The following is a 27,894-nucleotide window of genomic DNA, read 5'->3' on the forward strand; positions in this document are numbered from 1 at the left end:
CCACTGCTTGCAGGAAGAGCAGCCCGTTGCAGCTAGCTGGTGGGGGCTTGGAACCAGGGTGGACCGGCAGCCCCCCTATCAGCTCCCTGCTCCCTTAAGTTCCCTGTGCGGCAGCTGCCCAGCAGGCTAGCAATTGCAACTGTCCCTCCCCCCACTGCCATATGCTGCTCCTGCCCTCTGCCTTGGAGCTGCTCCCGGGAGCCTGCTGCTTGCTGTGCGAGGGGAGGGGGGGGGAGGAAAGGAGGGCTAATATCAGGGTGTCCCCCTCCCCCCTACTCCTGCCCCCCGCTTACCCCTTCTCCATATAGAGCAGGGTGGGACACGAAAGGGCCCCGGACAGAGGGAGCGTGCTGGCAGCAGCAGCTGCTGTCTCAACTGCTGGATCTACTTAAAAAGGCAGTGTACTTAGAGTGGGATCAGCATACTTAAAGGGGCAATGCGCATCTCTCTCTCACACAGGGTGTGTGTGTGTGTCTCTGTCTGCCATGCTGTCTCCCCTCCCTCCATTCGTGGTGCCTTGTAGAGTGTGAGGCTACATTAACAACAATGTGTTAACCCTTGAGGGTTCAGCCAATTGCTAGTTCATCACTTATCAGTAAGGCATTCCCTGGGAAATATCCCACCCTCTTCCACCCTCTGACTTCATCACCTCAACCAAGCTTCACAATCATCATTGCTGTGTACAATATTAAATTGTTTGTTTAAAACTTATACTGTCTGTGTGTGTGTGTGTGTGTGTGTGTGTGTGTATGTATATATATATATATATAGTTTTTTGTCTGGTGAAAAAAAATTCCCTGGAACCTAAACCCCACCCCCCCTTACATTAATTCATATGAGGAAATTGGATTCGCTTAACATAGTTTCGATTAAAGTCGCATTTTTCAGGAACAGAACTACAACGTTAAGCAAGGAGTTACTGTATGTGTAGAACTGGCTTTAAAATGCCAATTATTTTTCACTGGAAATGTGAATTTTTTTCATTTTTTCACAATGTCCCATGGAAATGTTTTGTGTTTTCATTGAAATATCCCAAGCCAAAACTGGGAGATTTTCCAGTAAAATGTTTCCATTTAAAAATGCTGATTTTTTTTAACCCCCAAACCAAAGAATTGTTTTATTGAAACAAATTTCCATTTCTATTTTTTTCAACAAAAAGCCTGAAAACGTCAACCAAAATATTTGGCAGTGAATTTTTTCATTTTGGTTGAAAAGCCTTTTTTCATCAAACAAGGGTTTCAGTGAAAACGTCACCCAGCTGTAATTATGTTACAAAACGCCCTTCTGGCCAGCTGTGCTGTGGCTGGCAGATTCATTCACAGGGTCAAGGGCAATTAGAATATGTTACAGGGCCCCATGGACAATTCCAGCCCCAAGGCACCACTAATGGGCGCTGGTGCCTCTTTGGCCATCTTCTCTGTCATAGAGAGACAACAGCCCTTGGAGTTCCAGAAGGGAAGTATTTTTTAAGTCAGGTGGAAAGGATCGTGCGAAAGAATCCTGGGATAAAAGAAAAGGGTGGGGGGGAGCTCCATTTTATGGACCCAGACAGCCAGTTAGCTATAAAATCTCTCTTTGTAGCTGTTCTCTACTTGCTTTACCTGTAAAGGGTTAAAAAGTCCGACTGCAAAAGGAAGTGAGTGGGCCCCTGGCCAAAAGAGCCAATGGGAAGGCTAGAACTTTTTAAAATTGAGGAAAAAACTTCCCCTTTGTCTGTCTGTGTTGTTTTCCAGAGAGAGGGAACAGAGCTGCGATGCTGTAAAAAGCTTTGGGCCAGGTATGAAAAATCATCAGATCATATCTAGAAACTACTCATTTAAAACCCCAGATATGTAAGCAGCTTAGGAAATGTGTAGGAAGACGCGATTAGGTTTAGCTCTGTTTATTTCTTTATGTCTTGTGGACTCCTATGTGCTAACCCCAAATGCTTTTGTTTTGCTTGCAACCTTTAAGATGAACCTCAAGAAGGTTATTCCTGATGCTTAATTTTTGTAAGTGGGTTTTTTAAATCTAGCAATAGCCTAAGTTTCCAGATGTATTTTCTTTCTTTTTTTTGTTCTTAATAAAATGTACCTGTTTTAAGAACAAGATTGAATTTTTGTGTCCTAAGAAGTTTGTGCACATGTGGTTTAATTAGCTGGTGGCAACAGCTGATTTCCTTCTTTTTTTTTTCCCCTTTCTCAGCTCTTCCCTGGAGCGGGGGAGGGGTGAAAGGGCTTGAGGGTACCCCACAGGAAGAAATTCCCAAAGGGCGCCTTCCTGGGCTCTCAAAGGGGTTCTGCACTTGGGTGGTGGCAGTGTTTACCAAGCCAAGGTCAGAGAAAAGCTGTAACTTTGGGAGTTTAATACAAGCCTGGAGTTGCCAGTATTAATTTTTAGAATCCTTGCGGGCCCCCACCTTCAAAGTGCCAGAGTGGGGAATCAGCCTTGACAAATCCCATGAAATAGACTGATCAGTGCGACAGCCCTGGAGCGGTATTGAAACACAAGAAGCTGCTGCGTGGCACGGTGAGCCCCATCCAGTGCCAACAGATGCCAATGGAAAGCCTCCCGTTGACTTCAATGATCATTGGCTCAGGCCCTATGTGAAAATTACCCCTTGTGATCCAGTCTCACGGGCTTTGTTACTTACAGTGGCATGGTCAAAATGAGGCTCGTAGTGTCCACCTATCCCATAATTCACCACCTGTAGGTGCTCTGCATACGGTGGCCGAACGTTCAAGCCAGTCAGGGCTGCAATCCTCTGATCTAGCGACACGATCACAGGATCGACGGTGTCCTTCAGCCAGGCGCTAGAATGCACAGCAGACAAGCTCAGAGGGGTCGCCAAGAACAGCTGGCAGCGGGATCCCCATAGATGGAATCTGTTCTAAATGCCCAACGAGCCAGAATCAATCAAGTTCCACCAGGGAAGAGATCCCCAGTGACAAATTTGGCCCCATGTTTGTAAGGTGCAGTACTGTCGGGGTTATTAGCCTTATTGGATGGATAGGGAAACTGAGGCACAGAGAGGCAAAGAGACAGAATTTTTAAAAGGGAAAATCCACTTGTGGCAAACCCCTAATTTGCATGTGCAATACGACCATGATCTACAGCCCAATGGGCGTCTTTTCATTGACTCAAATGGGTTTCAGATTAGGCTCTAAGGGCCAGATTTGGAAAGGTATTTGGGCACCTATCTACATCTTTGGGCACCTAAACCCCTTTAAAAAGCTAGTGAGAGGTGACTTGTCCAAGCTCACAGAGTGAGTCTGTGGCACAGCCAGGAAATCCCCCCACCCATCCCCAGGTCTCCTGTTCCTGAAACAAAATCAGCTTTTCTCCTGCCTCTAACTTGCTGCCATGGCTGAATGCCTCACTCAGAGCAGAGGCCGCTCCAAACAGAGACGGGTGCATGGCAGGGGGGCAGCTGCTGGCTGAAGGTTGGCAGGTAAAATGTGTCCAGCAAAGGGATCTTTACTTTCCTGGCGCTGGTTTCACTGGGCGCAGCCCTGGAAGCTTCTTGCTGTGCCTGGAGTATTTATGTCGAAGGCCTTTGACTTTGTCATAGTCCTGGAGGCAGTGTGTTTTGGATCAATGCGTGGAAACCGTATTCTTCTACCGGATCTGTTTGCTGACATTGGCGCTGCTGTTGTCCAGCCTTTCAGAGCGTTCCAGCATCTAATCCCCTGCCAGATTCTGTTCTCCACTTTAGCTAGAAACAGACCGGAACCAGCACCCTGGATCCAAACACTAAGGGGTGGGGGTGGGGGGTACGAAATCTAAACCCAATGCTAAATTCCATGAATGGCACCTATTTTCTTATTATTATATGACATTTGTACCTAGAGGCCTCAAGCACAGTCAGTGCCTCATTGCGCAAGGTGCGGTACACGTGCACACAGTCAGACAGATCCAGAGCCTCAAAGCCACTTAGGCACCTAATTCCCTTTGATTTTAATGGGAGTTAGGTGCCCAAATACCTTAGAGGATTTGGGCCATAGTCCCTGCCCCAAAGCGCTTACAGAAGGTGGGAACAAGGAAGAGGTATTGTATCCCCATTTTATGGAAGGAGAACTGAGGCCCAGAGAGGTTAGGGTAGATCTATACTGTGATAAAGACCCAGGGCACGGCTGCAGCTGGCCCAGGTTGGCTGACTCAAGGGGGGAGAGGCTCAGACACCCGTGAGCTACAGCGACCCTGCCAGGCCAAAGAGGGAATATTGCAAAGGTGCAAAAGCCATCCTGCTCCCCACCCCCCGCCCTGCCGGTCCCAAGGGCTCGGTGCCAACCTTGTCAATGAGAACCCAGAATGGCACCGGCTGGCAGACGAGTGCCCACATTGGGGCTGGCACCCGTTTCGCTAATTCTGTGCGCGGCCCAACCTCGGGCTGAGCTGCATAAACCCCGAGGATCCTGCCTTAAGTAGCTGCTGCAGCCACTTTGGGGTTTCAGGGAATGTGCAGAAAGACAGGGGACTGGCCCAACAATCCGGAGAGGGCCGGAAAGAAAATCATCTCGTTCAACGGCTGCCTCTTGCCAACGGCCATGAACTGCTGTCTGCATGACACAGCGCGGGCGAGTCATCAGGGCAGAATGTAGCCTGCAGAGCCCCCATAAGGAATAAATCATCGGCTGGCTAACAAATAACTGAATCCCGCCCAGACGTACGTCTGAAGCGCCTCATTTGTTCCGTTGTTTTTCAGCCGGAGGGATATTCAGTGTCATTACGAGGTTTGTAGAGAAACCAGGTTCACATCCAAAACGTTAAACCTGGAGACAAATCCGGTCTTGCTTTTTATATTGTACCTCGATTGTGACTAGTGGGGTCTGGATTCAGTCTTCCCTCTGCCACTGACTTACTGTGCCGCCTTGTCCAAGTCTCTGTGCCTCAGTTTACCCCATCTGTACGACAGCAGTAATTATACTAACAGGTACCTCGTTGCAGAGGCGGTGGCTAGAATTAATGACTGAAAACGAAGGGCTTTCAGATGCTTGGTGGGGAAGTGCAGTGTGTAATCTGGGTTTCTCTATCAGACGCTGTGTGCATTGGAGGCGAGTTCGTCTGGTTACAAGTAACAGAGGGGTAGCCGTGTTAGTCTGAATCTGTAAAAAGCAACAGAGGGTCCTGTGGCACCTTTAAGACTAACAGACGTATTGGAGCATAAGCTTTCGTGGGTGAATGCCCACTTCGTCAGACGCAACTGATGAAATGGACATTCACCCACGAAAGCTTATGCTCCAATACGTCTGTTAGTCTTAAAGGTGCCACAGGACCCTCTGTTGCTTTCATCTGGTTAGGGGATCTAGGTCATTGTCTTTTAAATTAATGTAGCTAGTTACCATTTCCTTCTCCCCATGGTTTAATCCCCCCTCCCTTTTCTGGGTCCTGTCATGACAAACACCTTCTCACTGGCAATGGGGTGACCTCTGCCAATGCCCCTTCTGCCTTCGTTAGCAGCCCCCTGGAGCTGCGGGGGTTAAACATTCACTCTCTCCTGCTGGCTCTGGGCCTGGGAATGGAATTCCATTAAACGGGGCATCTGGGGATGACGCTGGGAGGCTGAGCCCGGAAATATTTACTGGGATCACTGCAAAGCCATACTACTCCGGGCCTGGATTCCGGATTTAACTCTTTCCTCCTCTGCAGGGAGTCAGGAGAACTGTCCTTTCTGTCTCCGCGAAGCTTCCCCAGCAAGGGATCGTCTGAGTTCCAGCCATACAGTCTCTTCCCGCCTGTCACTGCAGGGAAGCTCAGAGACCAGGGATGGGATCTGAGGCCCCGCACTCCGAGGATACTGGTTTAAACCCAGCCTAAGGTGAGAATGGTCTAATGTCCCTTCCATCGGAAATTAGTCAATATCACTCCCATCTCACAGCTGTTTGATCACCTCGCGTTGCGTCGTCGCGGGACCGTCGACATTGGAACTGGAGGTGCAGTTTCCAGCCGGAGTGAATATACCTGCGCTAGCTCTGATTGAGCTGGCGTGCTAAAAATAGAAGCGGCACTGCCGCAGTGGGGTGGCCTAGAGCCGCCCGGAATACGGACCCCAGAATATGGGCTCAGACAGGCTCCTACTCTATTTTTAGCGCGCTAGCTCGATCGGCACTAGCCAGGGCCGTCTCCTCCAGCTGGGAATTGCCCCTCCAGCTCCGGTGTGGACGCACCCTGGGACACAGAAGTTCCCAGCTCCTAGTGAGAGGTGACTGCAGAGGCCTCAGTCCCTTTCATTGTTACACAAGGAAGAAAGGAGAGCAGCAGAATACGGACCCTGGACTTCAGAAAAGCAGACTTTGACTCCCTCAGAGAACAGATGGGCAGGATCCCCTGGGAGAATAACATGAGGGGGAAAGGAGTCCAGGAGAGCTGGCTGTATTTTAAAGAATCCTTATTGAGGTTGCAGGAACAAACCATCCCGATGTGTAGAAACAATAGTAAATATGGCAGGCGACCAGCTTGGCTTAACAGTGAAATCCTTGCTGATCTTAAACACAAAAAAGAAGCTTACAAGAAGTGGAAGATTGGACAAATGACCAGGGAGGAGTATAAAAATATTGCTCAGGCGTGCAGGAGTGAAATCAGGAAGGCCAAATCACACTTGGAGTTGCAGCTAGCAAGAGATGTTAAGAGGAACAAGAAGGGTTTCTTCAGGTATGTTAGCAACAAGAAGAAAGTCAAGGAAAGTGTGGGCCCCTTACTGAATGAGGGAGGCAACCTAGTGACAGAGGATGTGGAAAAAGCTAATGTACTCAATGCTTTTTTTGCCTCCGTCTTCACAAACAAGGTCAGCTCCCAGACTGCTGGACTGGGCAGCACAGTATGGGGAGATGGTGACCAGCCCTCCATGGAGAAAGAAGTGGTTCGGGACTATTTAGAAAAACTGGATGAGCACAAATCCATGGGGCCGGATGCGCTGCATCCGAGGGTGCTAAAGGAGTTGGCGGATGTGATTGCGGAGCCATTGGCCATCATCATTGAAAACTCATGGCGATCGGGGGAGGTCCCAGATGACTGGAAAAAGGCTAATGTAGTGCCCATCTTTAAAAAAAGGGAAGGAGGAGGATCCGGGGAACTACAGGCCAGTCAGCCTCACCTCAGTCCCTGGAAAAATCATGGAGCAGGTCCTCAAGGAATCAATTATGAAACACTTAGAGGAGAGGAAAGTGATCAGGAACAGTCAGCATGGATTCACCAAGGGGAAGTCATGCCTGACTAACCTAATTGCCTTCTATGAGGAGATAACTGGCTCTGTGGATGAGGGGAAAGCAGTGGATGTGTTATTCCTTGACTTTAGCAAAGCTTTTGATACGGTCTCCCACAGTATTCTTGCCGCCAAGTTAAAGAAGTATGGGCTGGATGAATGGACTGTAAGGTGGATAGAAAGCTGGCTAGATCGTCGGGCTCAACGGGTAGTGATCAATGGCTCCATGTCTAGTTGGCAGCCGGTTTCAAGCGGAGTGCCCCAAGGGTTGGTCCTGGGGCCGGTTTTGTTTAATATCTTTATTAATGATCTGGAGGATGGTGTGGACTGCACTCTCAGCAAGTTTGCAGATGACACTAAACTGGGAGGAATGGTAGATACGCTGGAGGGTAGGGATAGGATACAGAGGGACCTAGACAAATTAGAGGATTGGGCCAAAAGAAACCTGATGAGGTTCAACAAGGACAAGTGCAGAGTCCTGCACTTAGGACGGAAGAATCGTATGCACTGCTACAGACTAGGGACCGAATGGCTAGGTAGCGGTTCTGCAGAAAAGGACCTAGGGGTCACAGTAGACGAGAAGATGGATATGAGTCAACAGTGTGCCCTTGTTGCCAAGAAGGCTAATGGCATTTTGGGCTGTATAAGTAGGGGCATTGCCAGCAGATCGAGGGACGTGATTGTTCCCCTTTATGCGACATTGGTGAGGCCTCATCTGGCGTACTGTGTCCAGTTTTGGGCCCCACACTACAAGAAGGATGTGGAAATATTGGAAAGAGTCCAGCGGAGGGCAACAAAAATGATTAGGGGTCTGGAGCACATGACTTATGAGGAGAGGCTGAGGGAACTGGGATTGTTTAGTCTCCAGAAGAGAAGAATGAGGGGGGATTTGATAGCTGCTTTCAACTACCTGAAGGGGGTTTCCAAAGAGGATGGAGCTAGGCTGTTCTCAGGGGTGGCAGATGACAGAACAAGGAGCAATGGTCTCAAGTTGCAGTGGGGGAGGTCTAGGTTGGATATTAGGAAACACTATTTCACTAGGAGGGTGGTGAAGCACTGGAATGCTTTACCTAGGGAGGTGGTGGAATCTCCTTTCTTGGAGGTTTTTAAGGCCCGGCTTGACAAAGCCCTGGCTGGGATGATTTAATTGGGAATTGGTCCTGCTTTGAGCAGGGGGTTGGACTAGATGACCTCCTGAGGTCCCTTCCAACCCTGATATTCTATGAATCTATGATTCTACCCCAGCACATTTCCTGGCAGGGAGTCCTTGAACATCCAGAACTCTGCCCCAGACGGTCTAAGTCTGATTCTCCCCTTACACCCAGGTCAATCGGGCATGACTCCTGGACTGAGTTACACCAGGCAAGCGAGGTATAAAGCGGGTGTCTTGTGTGCATTTGGGCATAAAAATTCCTCAGTCCCCCACCTGTCCAATGGGGGGTGGGGGATAATCTTTCCCCTGTCTGCTGTGTCTATCTGTAAGCTCTTCAAGGCAGGGGTGCTGTCTCCCTGGGTGTGTCTACGCTGCAATCTGTGGCTGCAGCACGTGGAGCCGTAGCCTGGGTACCAATAGCAGTGAAGCCGCGGCAGCACGGACTAGCCACCCAAGTACAAGCTCACCAGGGAGCCTGGGTATGTAATCGGGCAGCTAGCTCGTGGTGCTGCAGCTTCATTGCTATTGGTACGGGAGCTAGCTAGGCCAAAGCTAGCTCGGGTAGGTCCACACATGCTGCAATCCCCCCATTGCAGTTTGTACAGCACCTAGCACAATGGGATTCCGCTGTAGTTGGGGGCCTCTAGATACTGCTGTAATATGATTAACAATAAGACGGGTCAGACGCCGTGGCAGTGAAACCATTTCCCTTAGGCAGCCCCGCAGGGTCGTTCGACCAGGCATGGAATTGCAGCTGTGAGAACCCTGGCGCCCGAACGTCCCGGGGGGTTAATTACCTCTTACTTATCCGGTACTCGGCTTTCTGCTGCTTCTCTTCCGAGGCAACCACTGATCTCTGCAGCTGAGCAACAGGGAGACGAGAGCACAAGAGATAGTCAGAGGACGTAACAAATACGGGAGCTGCAGCCACACACACTCCCGGGTGGATTAAGGCAGGAGCTATGGATCTGTGCATTCAGGCTTTGCGCCGGGATGGGGCCCACAAAGTTGGGATCTAAGCTGGGGCGCTATTACCCAGCCAGCAAGAGCATGGCACTGAGCCACCCGCTGCTTCGGTGCTGTGCCGCTGGCTGGCGTTGCTGGCCCGGCAAGTTCCCTCCCCGCTGACGCTCAGGGGTAGCCGTGGGGAATATCAGGGTTGGAAGGGACCTTAGGAGGTCATCTAATCCAACCCCCTGCTCACAGCAGGACCAATCCCCAGACAGATTTTTGCCCCAGATCCCTAAATGGCCCCCTCAAGGATTGAACTCACACCCCTGGGTTTAGCAGGCCAATGCTCAAACCACTGAGCTATCCCTCCTCCCAGAGCACACAGTCCTCCCTGTAACGGGGCAGGCCCCACGACCACCTCAATGAGACACTCAGCACAGGCCAGACAGCGGGAGGGAGAGGAGAGCTGGACCCAGACGACTTGTCGGCCCTGGATTCAGTCACTAATCTCCATGGGGGCTGGTTTTACTACTCTCCATGGGGGCTGGTTTGCTCCAGTACCATGGCAGCAGGTCTTCCTCCGGGAGCTCAGAGAGGCAGCTAGAGGCATGTGGTTTACTTCAGAACAAAGCGTTTAAACTCAGGGCTGATGAGCAGACAGTTCCGTCCCTCTCTTTTTGTTACCCCTAGCTAGCAGCTTCTCGCTCGCGTTCCTCTGGCTGGGAGACCATCCGCCACTAGCCCCCTGCCCTCCTAAAGAACCAGCCGCCCGACAATCTCACGCCACCGCTGTATGATCGCTTGCGATTTTCATCCCTGTTCCAAGGGGTGAGCCGGCAACCGGCGCAGGCAGCCAGGCCGTGAACGTGCCACCAGCGTGTTAGGCCAGACAGTCGTTCGTGTTTCTAAGACGGCTTCTGTGTTGAGGAACTTAGCTGGATTCGTAGATTTTAAGGCCACACTGAACTCTAGGTAGCTCGAAAGCTTGTCTCTTCCACCCACAGAACTCGAGCCAATAAAAGATCTGACCCGAGCCCCAGTGTCCCTCTCATATCCTGGGGCTAACACGGCTACAACTCTTGCACAGCACAGGCCAGAGAACTTCCCTGCCACAATACCTGGCTAAACTAAAGCAGATCTTCTAGAAATCACCCAGTTCTGAAAAACACTTCACCCCGTTCTCGGCTGCAGTGCGGCTCGGACCCACGTCCTTCGGCACGGAAGGAACAAGCCCCTACCACTTAAGGCTAAAATCCCATCACAGGGTGCAGATGTAGTGGAGCTGGAGTCATGAAGGCCTGACCAAGTGCCGAACTATCTCGTGGGTTTCTTTGGATGTGTGGATGGGGTTCAGACCCACCTCTAGCTGTCCAGACGCTCGCATTTGTCTGCATTCAGATCACATCCCCTCCCCCCTTGCCCTGGAAAGACAGCTCTTGCGGCTGCTAGGTGATTGACGGGTGGTTCTCTGCCCCATAGAGCTGTATGAGGATAGGTGTGTGCATTAGGTCTGCAAGGAGCCTTGTCTGATGAACTCACCCAGGGAGCTGCAAGCCCCTTGATCTTCTCCGCCTCCAGGTCGCTGACGAAGTCGTGGTACAGGGCTACGTACGGCTGCAGCCGGATCAGCTCTCTTTTCACCGGCTGGAGGATCAGGTAGGGGCTGTCGTTCGTCTCGTACGAGCAATTGAGGGCTGGGATCTGATACTGGGTTGGCTGAAAGGAAACCAGTCCAAGGAATGTGTGAGGAGGCGGCTGGAGACTCCAGTTTACAGGGGACTGAACCTCATCTAGTGCTGGGGAAAGGGGCAGCATCAGGTGCCCTGAGCCGCATGCTTCCTCTTTCCCAGCGGGATCGTGCTTAGAATTTACACAGGGCTGCAAAGGCTTCGCCTGCAGCGCTGACGAGGCAAGAGCTGGGATCCCGGGGGCTGGCAATGGGTCACAGAGCCAGTCAGCTCAGGGATATCGGCTCAACTCTGGCCTAGGCTGACAGTGACCCAAAGTTGCTATTATGTGATGGCTACTGGGGGCCTGCTGGGCCTCCCTCCAGTTCTCGCCGGACAGCCACCAGCCGCAGCAGGGCTAACTACAGAGACGGAGCAGGGGACCTGCAGCACTCAAAGGCCTGAGTCTAGAGCCAGGCTCCAGCGCTGGGGGCTGGACCAGCCCCAAACCCTCCGGAGAGGGGGCACAGAGGCGGGCACACAACAAACACCGACCAGCGGGTTACACTAGCAGATGTGCGTCTGTGTCACAACAGGACTGTCTGGGCAGTGGGAGCTACCTCACCTGGGGGTGGAGCTGAGGCACACATCGGGGCTGTCCTGGGCAAGAGGACGTGAGTGGGTCTCGTTCACCGTCACCCCCTAGCCCTGCATGAAGGCTCAAGGCTCCGTACCTGTGACCCCAGAGTCTGGCACAGCTCTTCATAGAGGTCCCTAGTCTGCAGGTGAGTCACATTCGGCCTCTGCAGGCCCACCTCAGCCTTGGCGCGCTCTGGACTTTCCACCAAGAGCCTTTCATACTTCAGGACGTTCCTAGCGATTCTTTTGTTGCTGGGATCTGTTGGGAACAACACAGTCACGTTACCCCAGCCCTTGGCAGGTGGCTTTGGCCGTGCTTCGATACTCCCCGGACACAGGCACCACTGACTGAGTTCATCTGTCAGCTTTCATAGCGTTTTAACAGCCATTTCTTCATCTGCTCTGGCCTTCTTTGCTGACTACAAGTAAAATCAGCAGCAGGCAGCATTGTTGTAGCTGTGTCGGTCCCAGGATATTAGAGAGAAAAGGCGGGTGAGGTCGTATCTTTTAATGGGCCGGCTTCTGTTGATGAGAGAGACAAGCTCGAAAGTTTGTCTCTCTCACCAAATAACATCAGAGGAGATAAGAACATAAGAACGGCCGTACTGGGTCAAACCAAAGGTCCATCCAGCCCAGTATCCTGTCTACCGACAGTGGCCAATGCCAGGTGCCCCAGAGGGAGTGAACCTAACAGGTAATGATCAAGTGATCTCTCTCCTGCCATCCATCTCCACCCTCTGACAAACAGAGGCTAGGGACACCATTGCTTACCCATCCTGGCTAATAGCCATTAATGGACTTAACCACCATGAATTTATCCAGTTCTTTTTTAAACGCTGTTATAGTCCTAGCCTTCACAACCTCCTCAGGCAAGGAGTTCCACAAGTTGTAACTCATTCCACTGGAACAATTTACCAAGGACCGTGATGGATTCTCCATCACTTGCGGCCTTCAAGTCATGACTGGCTGTCTTTCTTAAAGGCACACGCTAGCTCAGACACAAGTTATGGGCTTGACCCAGGAATGACTGGGCGATGTCCTCTGGCCTGTGCTCTGCAGGAGATCAGATTAGATAAGCGTTCTCAAACGTTTTGTGTTGGTGACCCTTTCACACAGCAAGCCTCCGAGTGCGACCTTCCTTATCCATTAAAAACACATTTTTTGATATTGAACACTATTTTCAATGCTGGAGGTGGAGCGGGGCTGGAGGTGGAGCTGGGTGGGAGGGGCTCAGGCTCTCCGCCATGAACGGGGCTGACAGCCGGATCCCCACCATGTGTGGGGCTTACAGCTCACGACCCACCACATAATAACCTTGCGACCCGCAGTTTGAGACCCCCTGGATTCGATGATCACAACAGTCCCTTCTGTCCTTAATTAAAATCTATAATCCACAGTCACTAAGGGATTTCCCGGTTGTCATCAATCCCATGCTGTGTCCCATGGCCAAACTGAATTTCATGGGGAGCGTGAGGACAGAACTCAGATCCTTCTGCTCTCAAAGCCCTACCCTGGGCCACTTGAGCTAAAGTGGGGCCTCTATCACCTCTATATGATACTATGGAGCAGTGCTAATTCTAGCCAGTAGAGGTCAGTGGTGCACATACACACTGGCCGGTTAGTTATGACGTTTACCCACTCTGTATGCATCCAAAGAAGTGGGCTGTAGTCCACGAAAGCTTATGCTCTAATAAATTTGTTAGTCTCTAAGGTGCCACAAGTACTCCTGTTCTTTTCTCAGGGAACAATTTTCAGGCACTTAGAAAAGCGTGTAACAACTAGATACGCATGAGAGTCAGAGCAATAAAAGCTTGGGCTTGACCTGCAGCCGGAGTTAAAGTCCCTTTGTGCCACTCCAGTGGTGGAAAGAGAATGAATGGATGCTGCCTTCATCAGGCAGCGGAGGATTGCCTGGGGACTGGGCCAGAACCTGGACCGTACACTGCAGCCAGGCTGGTGTGACAGAACGGTGCAGCCAGCCTACTTTAAAGCAACCCGGGGGCTGCTCTAACTTGCACCTGGAGCCAGTTTGGCCCTGGCTACCCCAGAATTGGGGGAGGGGTGAATTGCCTCCCCGCCACCTTAGCTGTGGTGAGCATGAGCTCAGCACCGCTGGTCTATAAACCTGGCGCTCATTTAGGTCAACAATTTAGGAGTTTTACAGCCTGCCGTGTAGGAAAGACCCGCCCTTTCCAGCCCTCCCCCCTGTGCTTCCTTGCCAGCCCGTTATATCCTGCACAGCATGGGTAGGGGCTCCATGGGCCACCGCTGGAGAACCCCTGGTTTCAATGAAAAGCAGCTTTTCACCCAGAGTGGAGGGAAGTCACTGATTTCCCACTGACAATCACATACCGTAGTGAAGAAACTCTCTGGAGAGGCTTAAGGCATGAGACACATTTCCTGCCTAGGAGAGAGAGAGAGGAAACATGGGTGTCCCTGCTACGATGGGTGGCCGGTGTGCATTTGCTCAAGCCAGGACCCCCTGCCCCCTGCTCCCACCATGCACCAGAAAAATGGGCCCAAACAAAGCCAGATCAGCTGCAGGAATCACTGGTGTCGTCAGTCCCTGACCCACACACACCAGGGGCTGCGGACAAGCGCGCTCCGAGTTCGGATTCCGATCCGAGCATCACGGCTCAGGCTGATTCAGAGTCTTAACGGCGACGAGTCTGAACCAAAGCACCACTGAAATCAATGGGGGCCTGGTGGCTTCATCGGGCTTTGAATCGGGTCCCGGTGCCCTGAGCAGAGTGGGGAAGACACTTCCCCTACGGATCCCACTAGCGATTGGGCACCATTAGAAGCTGCCCAGTGGAGGCTGGCACAGGGGTATTCTGGCCACACCCCCTCTCCAGCCAGCACCACCCGCTTCTGGAGCAGTGCGGCTTGGCTGTGGGTCCATCCAGAGAGCAGGTCATGCTGGCACCTTGCATCATCATCACAGTGTGCCATCACTGGGGGCCGAAGCCCTGCATCACACCAGCTTATCCGGGCCTTAGACAGCCCAGCGGCTGCTAGCGGTACCTGGAGGTGGGGTGAGGGAAGGAGGCTGCCCCTGGACAGAGGATTTGAGGCTGAGTCATTCTGGCCGGCCAGGATGAGATTCCCCCAGTGCCAGCACCTTGCCACTGGACATTCAGTCAGTTGCAGTCACTGGAGCAGGGCCGGGGAGGGATCTGGGGAGTTAGTGGCTTAGAGGCTCAAAGACAGCATCCAGGCTGGCTGAAGGGGCAGGTAGACGCCAGCAGAAGGGGCTTCCTTCCACGCACGGTAACATGCCGCTCAGTCAGCAGGAGGCGCCTGAGCAAAACAACCGCAGCCCCGGAGCAGGCAGGGAAATGGATGAGATGAAACAAGAGTTTTGTTATTTGAGGAAATGGAGGGAGGGGAGTTGGCCGGCAGACAAAGGGCACAAGCTCTGGCTGGCTGGAGGGTAGCTTGTTACTGAGTGGGACGAGAGGCTCCTGGCCTGGGGGCCAGTGCGGGTGGTGAGATGAACTCGTGACTGATGCACAAATAAGCAAAGCCACCGGAGATGGGCCTGCGCTGCAGCGTCCAGCTCTGCTGTGACCCACAAACCCCGGGCAGTCTGGGGAGAGGAGATCCGGCTTTCATGTCACCCCGCTATAAAGATAGGAGCCAGCTGCAATCTGGGTTTGGAAACCCACCCAAATCCCCGAGGGCTGGGCTGCGGCTGCTGTATGCCGGGCTGCTGGTGCAAAATGGCCTGATACTGGGGTAGTCAGCCCTAGGGGGTAGGGTGGGGTCAGCCCAGCATAGGGGGATCTCCTGGGCATACAGCCAGCGTAGTGGTTCCTACAGGACCTCCTCCCATGTGCTGGAATAGAGGGTGTGGCCAGGAAAAAGGAGGCGTGGCCAGAATGTCCTGGTGATCACTGACTTGTGCCCAGGTGGCCCGGGATTAGGAAACCACAGAGGTGGTTTAAAGACATGACTGACACCTCACCTCCCTCCCCAGTCTGTGCGCTCCCTAGTCACAGCCCAGGAGCTGGGCCCAGGTGTTTGCATCTGGGGTGTTGGTTCAGGTCTCGTTTCCATACGCACCCAATGGAGAGCCCCTCATGCAGGGGCGGCTCTATGTTTTTTGCCGCCCCAAGCATGGCAGTCAGGCAGTTTTCGGCGGCGCGCCTGTGGGCAGTCCACTGGTCACGCCAATTTGGCGGCATGCCTGCAGGAGGTCAGCCGGTGCCGCGCCTTCGGCATCCCCGCCGCTGAATTTCCGCCAAAGCCGCGGGACCGGCGGACCTCCCGCAGACATGCCGCTGAAGGCAGCCTGACTGCCGCCCTCACAGCGACCGGCAGGCCGCCCCCCGCAGCTTGCCGCCCCAGGCACACGCTTGCCGTGCTGGTGCCTGGAGCCGCCCCTGCCCTCACATTACCCAACAGAAACAGCACAACCGGCTTTTGCTGCCAACGGCCCGTGTTCCTAGCTCCGTGCGATCTGGAACGCAGCCCTGCTGGGCAGGTGAAGGTTGGCCCCATGGACTCACCTTGAAATAGGAAAAAGCCAGATGGTCCAGCGCGTCCTCTAGGCTGCCCTCGTCCTCCGTGTTCCACTCCCCGTAGGAGACGCGGAAGAGGCCGACGGCTTCCTCCAGCCAGGCAATGGAGTGGTAGTAATCCGCCATGTTGTACGCCACCTGCAGGATATCAGACGAGATGCCACATCCACCCAGAGGGCTGGAGCGGGACATGGAGGGTGGTGCGGGCAGGAGGGGAAGGAAACGCGTCCATGGGCCGTATTATAACACAGCTTGGCCTCAGTGCCGCAGCTCAGCAAAGCTCAAACAGAAATCAGTGGGCCAAATGCGTCCCTGGTCTGACTCCCTGCTAGCTATCTTATTGTTATTTGTTCTCCCTTTGCGATCTGGGCCCCATTGTGCAAGGTGCTGTACAGACCCAGAGTAAGAGGCAGCCTGTGCCCTGTAGAGTTTGCAATCGACATAGACAAGACAGACAAAGGACGTATTGTTACTTCCCGAGAGGCAGCGTGGCCTAGTGAATAGACCACTGGGCTGGGACTCAGGAGAGCTGACTTTTCTTTGGTGCTCTGCCACTGGCCTGTTGTGCAAGTCACTTCACTGCTCTGTGCCTCAGTTTCTCCAGGTATAAAATGGGGTTGATGCTGCTGCTCTCCTTTGCAAAGCACTTTGAGATCTACTGAGGAAGAGTGCGGGATAAGAATTAGGATTTTTCCATAATTTTACATTTCTTTTATACATAGGGGAACCGGGAGGTTAAGTGACTTGTTCAGTATCACACAGGAAACCTGTAGCCCAGGTGAGACCTGAACCCACATATCCTGAGTGCCTGTTTAGTGCCTTAGCCACATGACCAGCCTTCTCTCCCTGGTGATGGTTTTGCCTGTCCCTAAGTATCTTAGCACCACTGCTTGCAAGGGGGCTAGTGGCTGAGTCAGACATGCTGGGTGGGACCCCAAGTAATGTCCTTGCCTGGGAGTGTGGGCGCCCCTTTCCCATTAGGGCATAGCTCATGTTCCATTGCTGCTGGGGCTAATCCAGTCAGCGATAATTGCATGCAGTGACCTTTCCATCCAGGTTAAGGACTAGCAGAGGCTAAGCATGGATTGCTGTAAATTCAGCTACTTAAAACACTACAGTGGAACAGCTGTAGTGCTTCAGAGTAGACACTACCTATGCCAACAGGAGGGGTTCTCTGGCTGGCGTAGGTAATCCGTCTCCCTGGGAGGCAGAAGCCGGGCTGACGGAAGAATGTCTGTCTACACTGGGGGTTAGGTGGCATTGCTTCATCTCCTGGGGTGTAGATTTTTCACACCCCTGAGGGGAGATAGCTATGTCAACATAAGTTATCAGTGTAGACCAGCCCTTAGTCTTCCTCCTGTTATTTCCCCCCTGCTCCTTTGCTGTCTCGCTGACTGCATTTTTAAAAGTATTTGGGGGGGCAGGAGTTGAGATTTGAATTATTTGCCGTGTTCAGAACAACACGGAACATTTTAAAAAGTGGTGGTCGGGGGATTTACACAGTATCTGGTCTGGCCAGCCCCGCCCAGAATCATGAGTCTGGCTGCAAAAAATCATGAGATAATCTTCAAAGTAATGAGATTTGAACCGTAATACATTTGGGATCCTTTTTTATTGGCCTTCTGGGTTTTGACCTATTAGGGGGTCACGTTTCCAACCTCTCCTTAGCAAACATGAGGGCTAGAAACTTGCTTTGTTAAATGAAAACTGAGATTTTTCACTTGACACGACACGACTGCTGGAGCCGGGGCTGATAAATATGCAAGAATTGGCAACAGGGTTTGAGGTTTTTTATCCAAAGAAGTGACGGTTTTGCAGTGACATTCCAATGATTGTTATTCACCAGCATAAATGTATTGGTCCAGTACTTTATTTGTGTTTTCTATGCTGATAGTTCAGGTCTAGTCTAGTGGTTAGAGCAGGGGACTGGGCTCATGTCCTCAAGGGTCTATTAGCTCTGCCAATGACTTGCTATGTGTCCTTGGGCTGGTCGCTTAATTTCTCTATGATTCAGTTGCATCCTTTGTAAATGGGGACCAGTGATACTTAACCTAATTCCCAAGGGTGTTATTATTATGTTGTATTTTCATAGCGTGTAGGAGCCCCAGTCATGGCCCAAGACCCCATTGTTCCAGATACTGTACAAACAGAGGCCAAAAAGTCAATCACTGCTCCAAAGAGCTCACAACCTAAGTATAAGTCAAGAAGAGACAACAGGTAAATACAGACAGCCGGGGGAATACACAGAAACAAGGAGGCAGGCAGTGGTCTCAGCACATCCACAGTCTATCTGTTTTCAGGTTGTGGGGCTTAATTAATTGATCATAAAGCACTTTGTAATAGCTGAACGATCGCCTGTGTGCCCTAGATCTACTGAAGGGACCGTGGAGTTCTCCTAAATGATGAGGGAAAAAGAAATCAGGAAATCTGAGTTACGTCTCTGCTGCCCCAGCCCTTCCCTTCCTATAGCCACAGGCAATGAGAAAACCTGTTCTCCGGGCTATAACTGAACTCCCAGACTGTTGTAATTAATCACAGTCAGAGATTGGGACCAGACGTCTCCTTGCCTGGTGTGATTGCATGAAACAGGATCGCAGCGCTTGCTGTCACTGTCTGCCAGGAATGTCTAAGAGATGAGTCAGAAAGGGTCTCGCAATATTTGAGGAAAGAAATATCCAGTGTAATTTCTTATCACTGTAACTTCATAATTTCCCCCAAATGATCAAGGTCACGTGCATCTGAAGAAGTGGGTTTTTTTACCCATGAAAGCTTATGCCCAAATAAATCTGTTAGTCTTTAAAGTGCCACCGGACTCCTCGTTGTTTTTGTGGATACGGACTAACACGGCTACCCCTCTGATACTTGTGCACTTTACAACATCCAGGAACTGTCACCCTTGCAAGGCAAGTCTGATTGTCCCCATTTCACAGCTGGACAGACGGAGGCACAGTGGGGTGAAGTGCCTCACCCAAGTTCACATGGCAGGGCTGGGAATAGAACCCAGATCTCCTGATGCTGCGGCTGGTGCTTCCTCGGGATAAAGAAATTCTGGGCTAGAATGGAGAGAGTCCCAGCTGTTTCTGTCAGCGGCATTCCGAACTCGCTTCCCGCTTGTGCGCCTGAGTTCAGGGCCCCCAGCTCCATCTGGGGGAGCTCAGATGGGAACCTAGCTTAGCCATCACAGCTGGGACTGGGGCTCCCTGGGATGCCTATGCTGCTCTGTTTGGTTCAAAGGGTGATACTTGCTCCGGGTGAACGGGCCCCATGAAGGCGGCGTGTGCTGGGTACGGCAGGCCCTTTATTTAAATCGCATGTGGAGCCTTTCGTAGCAAAGTGAGCTTTGAATCTGTGACAGTGTGACATGAACACGGTGGCGGCAGAGCATCGTATCCGGCCTGGCACACTGACGAGGGACGTAGCCCCCTTATAGATCTGCTAATGCTGCATCTCCTGGTAGCAGCCCCTGCTCCTCGGTGGGGCATGCTCCAGGGGGACTTCCGCCATTTGTCCTGGATTCCCGACCGGGCTGCTGTGTGCCTGCCAGAGGCTCAGGGGTGGCGTCAGGCTTTTCCCAGTGTGTGTGTGTGGGGGTGGGGGGGGGCTGAGGTGGGCCTTAGGCCCCCTCACCACGAGGCCCCATCCCCTGCTGCTCCTCTTCCCCTTGAGGTCCCTCCCCTGGCCAGGCCAAAAGCCAGAGCCAGACAGTAGCAAGAACCACCCAGGGAGCCTGGGCTCCTATGGGGAGCCCCGGACTCTCCACCTGCTCTGGGTGACTTGCCCCAGAGGGTGGGGACATGGGCCAGGGGCTGCTCTTGGGCACCCCAGCTCCCAGCCCAGGGCAGGTGGAGGGTCTGGGGCTCCCCACAATGGCCCAGGCTCCCTGGGCAGCTCTTACCAGTGCCCGGCTCCAGCTTCCGGCCTAGCCAAGGGCCGGAGCCCCTGCATGTGACCCATTTTCACACCCTAACTGCGCCCACCATGCAGTCCAGTCCCTGCGGAGTGAGCTGGGAAGACAATTGTGCGGGGAGATGGGTTTAGCACAGACTGGATTAGAACTAGTCGATCAAGGGGCACTGAGTGGATGCTGTGGACTTGCTACCAGTCATTTCACTGGTGTCTTCTGTGCCTGAAAAGACTAGGGGCCTACACATAACACGTACTCATGGTATCCTAGGCTGGCTTCGTGCATGTGACCATGTCTCCCCCTAGTGGCTGGCCCCAGTGGTGACAAACCCTGCTACTTACAGTGGAAGGGAGCTCTTTAGGGCTTGTGCTGAGGGTCCTGAGTTCAATCCCCCCAGTTGCCAGCAGAGCTAATGCTCCAGTTTCTTACACACACAATTAAACTGACCACTGAATTTGTGGCCAGGAAGCAAATTTCCTCCAGGGCCTATTGGCAATGAGCCTGATGGGAGGGAATTTCATCCCACATTGGCTGCCCTGAGTAGAGATCAGGTGGGCAGATCCTGTCCCATTAGCTAAGGAGGGGCAGGGCATTGATGGACCTGGGTCCTCTTACTAACCCACAGGGACTTCAAGCCACTGCAGTCAGCAGCCCCATCAGCCTTCATGAGATACGTGCAACCCACGTTAACGCAGCCTGGCTTTTTGTCCCCCTCTAGTGGCTGGAGTTCGTCCCCGCAGACGGCTCCATAGGAGATGCTTTTACGTACAAGTTGAGGGACCGCCTGGTAACCCCCTTGCCCGTGCCCCTGCAGTGCTGACCCTATGGCTCCCCCTCACCTTGCCAACGAGGAAGCAGTCATCAGCGGAGAGTGGGAAGAGCTGCCCAGGGCTGTAGATGTCGGGGAGGTGGGTGCCGCTGGCTCTCTGGAACACGCCTTTCGCCAGCCCCTTCACGCTCAGAGCGTAGACGTCCTGCAGCCTCATCAGCGCCCGTGCTGCTCCCTCCAAGTCCTCGAACTCAGGCAGGTCCTTCTCCACCTGCGTGTAGCCGTACTTGAGCGCTGTAATGTCAGTGATTGGGGGGAGAGGAGGGATGTCAGCTGGGCTGTGGAGAATGGAACGCCAGTGCCCAGCTAAGTGCTTACATGGGCTGGAGCTAAGGAGGGATTCATGAAGAAGGGGCTTCCCCTGAAAAGCCGTCCGAAAGCTTTTCAGTGCTGAACAAATGGGACCTTCCCCTTGTTTGCCCACCCATGGCTACCCAGCCTGTCTGGACTTGTGCCCCTTGCTCTCACTCCTCTCCGTCCCCCATACCTGACTCTCCCCTATTGTCTCCTGTTATTCCCTTCCCATTTCCTCTCCTCACCTTCCTGGCCATCACCTTCCTCCCCCTTCCCCCTCATTCCCCACCACCCCTCTTCTATTTCCTTCCCCCCCTCTTTCAATCCCTCCCTTGAGCATCCCCCTCATTATGTCTACATGGAGGTGATGGATCCAGGCCAGGTGACACCAGCTGAGCCTCTAGCCCCAACCCCAACCCCCAGCTCCTCTAGACACACGGTGGGAGATTCACAAAGGCATGGAGGTGCCTAACTCCCATGGGGATCAATGGGAATTAGGCGCTTGAATACCTCTGTGAATCCCACCCACTGCACTCATCTGCTGACTCAAAACAGGTCAAGTGCTGTGGGTACGCGGCAGCTGTGGGTTCGGGACTGCCCCCTCTCCAGTACCTTGGGTGTTCTCACTGGCCTCCAGGCTGTGCACCACATTCAGCCAATCGGACTGCAGCCTCTTGATCAGCGTGTAGGCGAGTAACGGGTTCGCCGCAGAGCCCCCGGTTCCTTGGTGCAAATCCTGCACCTTGTTGTAAAACCTGGAAGGCATGAGCAGGGCAATCCCTCACAGACACTGGAACCAGCCAGCGCGGCCCATTGCAGCAGGTTGGGCGGCGGGCGGGGGAGCACGGAGCTGGGGAAACTCCTCGGCAGTGAGAGCTGGAAAGACTAGGGGATGGTGGCTCGGGGGAAGCGCCATCAGTTGAAACTGGACAGGACAAAGCAGGGGTCAGGTGAGCAGCTCCTGCCCCCTCAGCTGCAGGAAGGACGGGGCTCTGATGGATCTGGGTATCTCTTCTATGCTAACAAGACCAGGGCTGTTCTCTTACTAAGCCCTGGAGAACATGCGTGTGACGGGAATGAGCAGGATGGGGCTAAGCTAACATCTCTAACGACTTTCATTCCCCCGGGTCCCCTCCGCTTGAGCTCAGATCAAACCCACTCAGAAATGCAAGGGGTAGAAGGGGTCACTTTCTGCTGCTCACGTGAGCTTGTGGTGCCTGGTACTTTGTCTTTTCCATGGGCATATCAGCAGTTGCAATGGTCAGCTCCATTGTCTGGCTCAGAGATACCCAAGCCCCAGATCCCTGCTTCGACTTCAGCTTGGATCTAACTTTAGATTTTCTGATGTGCTCAGCTGAGCAGGGGGGAAAGCCATAAAATGGTGCCTAGAGCTTGACTCATTCCAGATGTTAGTCATGTGATCAGTCCTCATAAAAAGGTATTTTCCACTGACCTCATTATTAGACTCCTGAGCTCAAATCCAGACCCTGAGATTGTCTCCCTGCAGTAAATGCCTCTGTGTCAGGAGTCACATGTTGAACCTGCAGCCTGACTGCTCCATAAACAATGATGACTGGAGAGTGTCACCTGGCCAGTCAGAGGGGCCAGAAGGAACCCCCCAGGTCTGCACACCATTCAGCTTTGGGCTGGTACAAAATCTGAACCTGGAACTAGGTATATTACAAATACCCCCTGTCATTATAATGGGATGAACCAAAGCCCCAGAGCCAAACTCCCTTTGTGGTGGAAATTTAGATCCATAGCTTGCACCCATCTCCAGTCAAATGCGAAGGATACTCCTGAGGGAATTCTGCGCCAAAAAATTAAAAATCCTGTGCACAATATTTTAAAATTCTGCGAAGTTCTGCAAATTGTATTTGTCAGATAAATGTGGAGGCTCCAGCATGGCATTGGGTAGCACAGGCCACTGGCTGCACAGAGATGGGACATCACTGTGCAGCTCCCCACCCCGGAACACGGACTCAGCGGTGAGGCTGCACCCAACTCTGACACAGCACAAGGACCAGGTGCACCAGGTGTGGGCAGGCAGGCTCAGCAAGGCAGGATCCAGGTGTGGAGGGGCTTAGTGTGGGGGGATCCAGGTGTGAGTTGAGAGGGTTCTGTGTGGGTCAATCTGGGATCTGGGTGTGGGGGGAATCTGGATGCACAGCGGCTTGTTGGAGGGTTCTGGTGCAACGGTAGGGGAGGTCCAGGTGAAGGTGGTTGGGGCTCAGCGGGGGGAGTCTGGGTATGGGGGGGATAGAGCTTAGAAGGGGAGTCTGGGTGTGGGGGGCTCAGTGGGGGAGTCCAGATGCTGGGGGAGTGGGGATCAGTGGGGTGGGGATCCAGGTTCAGCTGGTTGGGGCTCGGTAGGGTAGGGATCCGGGTGCAGGTGGCTCATTGGGGTGGTCCGGGTGCAGGAGGAGTGGGGCTCATCAGATTCATAGATTCTAGGACTGGAAGGGACCTCAAGAGGTCATCGAGTCCAGTCCCCTGCCCTCATGGCAGGACCAAATACTGTCTAGACCATCCCTGACAGACATTTATCTAACCTACTCTTAAATATCTCCAGATAGGGGGAGTTCTGGGTGTGGGGGCAGTGAGGCTTGGTGGGAGGGTCTGGGTATGAGGGCGTCTGGATGCACGGGGGTTGGGCAGATGGGGGATCCCTCCCCCTGCAGCTGAGGAGCAATGGGTGCAGGAAGCACGGGCGGGGGAGGGGAAGTTTGCAGAGCTTCCTACAGATGGGGGAGAAATCTGAGGGTGGGTCTGGCATGGCCCCAGATGCCGTGCAGGGGAAGAGGAAGTCCCATCCTCCCCAACCCAGCTGGTACTAGCAGCTGAGCCTGGCGCAGGGAGGAGCCATGAGCCAGGTCTTCCCCAGTCCCACCTCCTGCCCCACAGTGATTTACCTCTCTGCTGGCTGATCTGGGCACCCAAAACATACTGCTGGGGAGGGTGGCATAACTGCTCTTGTGGCTTCCCTTTGCTTCCCCATCAGAAAGTCATTTTTCTGCGGGGAAGCAAAGAAATCTGCAGGGTACATACATTCTGCATGCGCGCAGTGGCATAGAATTTACCTAGGAGTAAAATGAGCAACAGATATTTCACCTACCCAGATCTCTCTCATTATTTGTATTGCAGTAGTTCCTTGCAGCCCCAGTGAAGATCAGCACTTCGTTAGCTTGGCCAGTGATTCCCAAACTTTTCACATTGCGCCCTCTTACCTCTGTCCATGCCCTGCCCCCACGAGTTGCCGTCAGGAGCCAAGGCTGGGAGTGGACCCGTGGCCAGAGGCCAAGGCTGGGGGCAGGGCTGGGGCTGAGGCCGGAGTGCTGTGCCACAGTCAGGGCTGGCAGCTGGAGCTGGGGCCGGGAGTGGAGCCTCAGCTGGGCTGTGGTTGTGGCTGGCAGCTGGGGCCGCAGCTGGGAATCAGGGGCCGAGACTGGGGCTGCAGATGGGGACAAGGCCAAGGCTGGGAGCAGAGCCGTGGCTGGGAGCCGGGGTCGTGGTGGAGCAGAGCTGGGGGCAGAGCGGGGCTGGATGGCGCTTCCTCCCCACTCTCTTTGGGGGCTGGCCCATGCCCCACCGTGCCCCACACTTTAGGGACCACTGAGCTATACATTATACATACACAAAGTAAGACAGTCCCCAGAATGAGCCGGGTTTTTGTGACCAAAGAATAAATGTGAGACTTTCAAGATCTATTCATGGACAATTTACAATGAGAAGAAAAACTTGTAGAAACATATTCATTATACATGGATATAAACTGGCCGTGGGGAAGTTCAGGCTTGAAATTAGACGAAGGTTTCTGACCGTCAGAGGGGTGAAATATTGGAACGGCCTTCCGAGGGAAACGGTGGGGGCGACGGACCTGTCTGGTTTTAAGATTAAGTTAGATAAGTTTATGGAGGGAATGGTTTAATGGTAAAACATACTAGCTGAGGAATACCGAGCAATGGCAGGTAAATAGTATAATGGCTAACAAGGGTCAGGCTGGAGACTCTTGCCTACATGCTCGGGGTCTTACTGATCGCCATATTTGGGGTTGGGAAGGAATTTTCCTCCAGGGTAGATTGGCTGAGGCCCTGGAGGTTTTTCGCCTTCCTCCGCAGCATGGGGCAGGGATCGCTAGCAGGAGGGTTCTCTGCCAATTGAAGTCAACAAGACACAGGATTTGGGGACTTCATCAGCAGAGTCAAGGGAAGGGTAGGGACGGTTTTGTGGCCTGCAGCATGCAGGGGGTCAGACCAGATGATCATAATGGTCCCTTCTGACCTTAAAGTCTATGAGTCTATGAGTGAACAGCTGATCTAATCGCTACACTACACTGCTTACACACTGCAATGGTAGGCGCTTTAGAAGTCAGACAGGGAAGATCCATGAAAGACCTGGGTTCTAAAGACAACAGGAATGTATTTAAAATGACGCAAGCACGTGGCTGATCAAACACTTCCTAGGCAGATACCTCTGGCAATGTCTAGAAGACTCATCTTGTATGGAAGCCAACTGGTTAGAGTATCTTTTATTGCATCTATGTTTTCCCTGTGTGGAAGGTAGCCACAGATGTAACACAAGGAAGCAACAGTCCAAAGAAATAACAGAGGAACGGCATATTCCCTGGTCCTTCATTGAGCAAACCTAACACTGATGTCCATGTAAGTTTAGCCTTGTAGAGGGTCCAGACTCACCCCTGCGGCGCCTCCTGCTGGTCATCCAGGGAATTAGCTCACCAGCCTCTGGAGTGCCCTCTGCAGGCCAGTGATCCGCCTTGTCCTCTGCACTGGCCCCAGTGTCCCTCCCAGGACCCCAGTGCCCCTTTGCTCTGGGTGCTGCCCCCTGGCAGTACCCACACACTAAGTCTCCCCTCCCAGGGGAATCCCCACCCACTAACCCCACCTCATCTCAGGATAAGGCCACTGCCAGTCACCAACTAGCCCCCACTCCCTGGGGCAGACTGCAGTATAGGCCAGTCATCATCGGCAAGGTTGGGTTTGGACCTGCTGCCTTGGCCTAGCCCTGGGCTGCCCTCTGCAACCCCCAGTACCCCTTGGCCTATCACCAGGCCGCAGCCTGGGGCTATCCAGGCTGGAGCTCCCCAGCCCTGCTCCACCACAGGTACCCTGTCTAGCTCCCTGCAACCAGGCCCTTCTCTCTCTGAAGGCAGAGAGAGACTCTACTGAGCTCCTGGCTCCCAGCCTCTTATATAGGCCTGCTGAGTCTAGCTGGGCCATGGCCCCAGCTGCAGCCACGTCCCCCAATCAGCTTAGCCTTCACACTACCTGCTCCCTGGGCTCTCTCAGGCCCTTCCAGGCAGGAGCAGGTGTCCAGCCTGCTACAAGCCCCAATAAGGACTGTGTTGAAATTAAGTACAGACCACAAGATCTGGCCCATATTCCTAACTTATGTTCCAGAGCCTGGCTCTCCTCTCACACTAATTCGGTGCAACTCCACTGATGTCCATGGAGTCACTCCTGATTTCGGCCAATGCAATTCAGCAAGGTACCTACACACACGCCCAGCTTAAGCCAGTGAGTAATTAGTGCCCTTGGAGTCGGTGGGAATGTTCTTGTGGTTAAAGGTACCTTGCTGAATCAGGCTCTGAGGGCTTGTCTACACGGAGCAGCAATGCGGACTGTGGGGGTCTGAGTTCTAAAGCACATTCACACCCCTGTAGCTCACACTGCTGCTCCGTGTACACTGTCCTTAGTGTTTTTCAATCCAATAAGAATTATAACCCATCAGACGGTAATAATTACCCTGGATACCAATGAGCCAGATTTTGATTCCCTAACTCCCGCTGGTGGGAAGTTACTCGGCTGAAGTCAATGGGAGTTTGTAGTCTCCACTCTGGTCCAACGAGAGTAGCGTCTAGGGCTGAGGCTACCACCCTCACTCATGCCCAGAAGCACTGGCAGCTCCCAGGAGTAAGTGCTACTCAGTGTGAGCGAGTGCTGCAGGATCGGGCCCCGAGGACGGCCTGGGGGAGGACCTCAGACAGCAGTCCTTCAATGGCAACTCCGCCCGAGGAAGGGCTGAATTAAGACCTTGGGATTTGGCCCAATAGTTGGATCTAGTCTGCTTACGGGAGTACCTAGATCCGAGGTGGAAAGGACAGCCTTGGTCGTCAGCTTCATCCCACTGGAGCAGAGGTGGGCAAAGTATGGCCACATCCGGCCCGCGGGACCATCCTGCCCAGCCCCCGAGCTCCCGGCCAGGGAGGTTCACCCCCGGCCCCTCCCCTGCTGTTCCCCCTCCCCCACAGCCTCAGCTCACTGTGCCGCTCAGCACCAGCGCACCCCCCGCGGGGGGGGGCAGGGGAGAGCAGGGAGGGAGGCTCACCCGCAGCCTCAGGGGAGCAGGTGGGCGGTGCGGGTGGCGGGAGCGCGGGGAATGCGGCCGGAGAACTCAGGAGGACACCGGGCAGCCGCGCAGCTGGCCGGAGAGAAGCAGAGCTTTGAAGGAGAAACGGCTTCTCTCCGGCTGCACGGCTGCCCCGCTCTTGCTGAGTCCTCCGCCCATGTTCGCAGGGCCACATTCCGAAAGGGGCTGGGGGGAGTTGGGGTCCCAGGGGGCGGTTAGGGGCAGGGGGTCCTGGGAGGGGGCAGTCAGGGGATGGGGGGGGGGTTGGATGGGGGTGGGAGTCCCGGGGGACTTGTCAGGGGTCGGGGGTGTGGATAGGGGTCGGGGCAGTCAGGGAACTGGGCTCGGGGGGGTTGGATAGAGGCTGGGGTTCCAGGGGGGCAGTTAG

General features: G+C 53.4%; 1 protein-coding gene across 1 annotated transcript in view; it reads right to left on the reverse strand.

Annotated features, from left to right (window-relative positions):
* Positions 1-27,894, reverse strand: part of P4HA3 (prolyl 4-hydroxylase subunit alpha 3) — a 42,423-nt gene that overhangs the window by 6,061 nt on the left and 8,468 nt on the right. The window contains exons 2-9 of the mRNA XM_054015886.1: positions 21,753-21,895; positions 20,857-21,080; positions 16,102-16,251; positions 13,943-13,994; positions 11,686-11,849; positions 10,824-11,000; positions 9,131-9,195; positions 2,633-2,792 (exon numbers count right to left, since the gene is read on the reverse strand). Of these exons, the coding sequence (XP_053871861.1) occupies positions 2,633-2,792; positions 9,131-9,195; positions 10,824-11,000; positions 11,686-11,849; positions 13,943-13,994; positions 16,102-16,251; positions 20,857-21,080; positions 21,753-21,895 (1,135 nt within the window). The remainder of the gene's footprint in view (positions 1-2,632; positions 2,793-9,130; positions 9,196-10,823; positions 11,001-11,685; positions 11,850-13,942; positions 13,995-16,101; positions 16,252-20,856; positions 21,081-21,752; positions 21,896-27,894) is intronic.

This window comes from Malaclemys terrapin, chromosome 1, assembly GCF_027887155.1.
Source record: "Malaclemys terrapin pileata isolate rMalTer1 chromosome 1, rMalTer1.hap1, whole genome shotgun sequence".
NCBI classification, from domain to species: domain Eukaryota; kingdom Metazoa; phylum Chordata; order Testudines; family Emydidae; genus Malaclemys; species Malaclemys terrapin.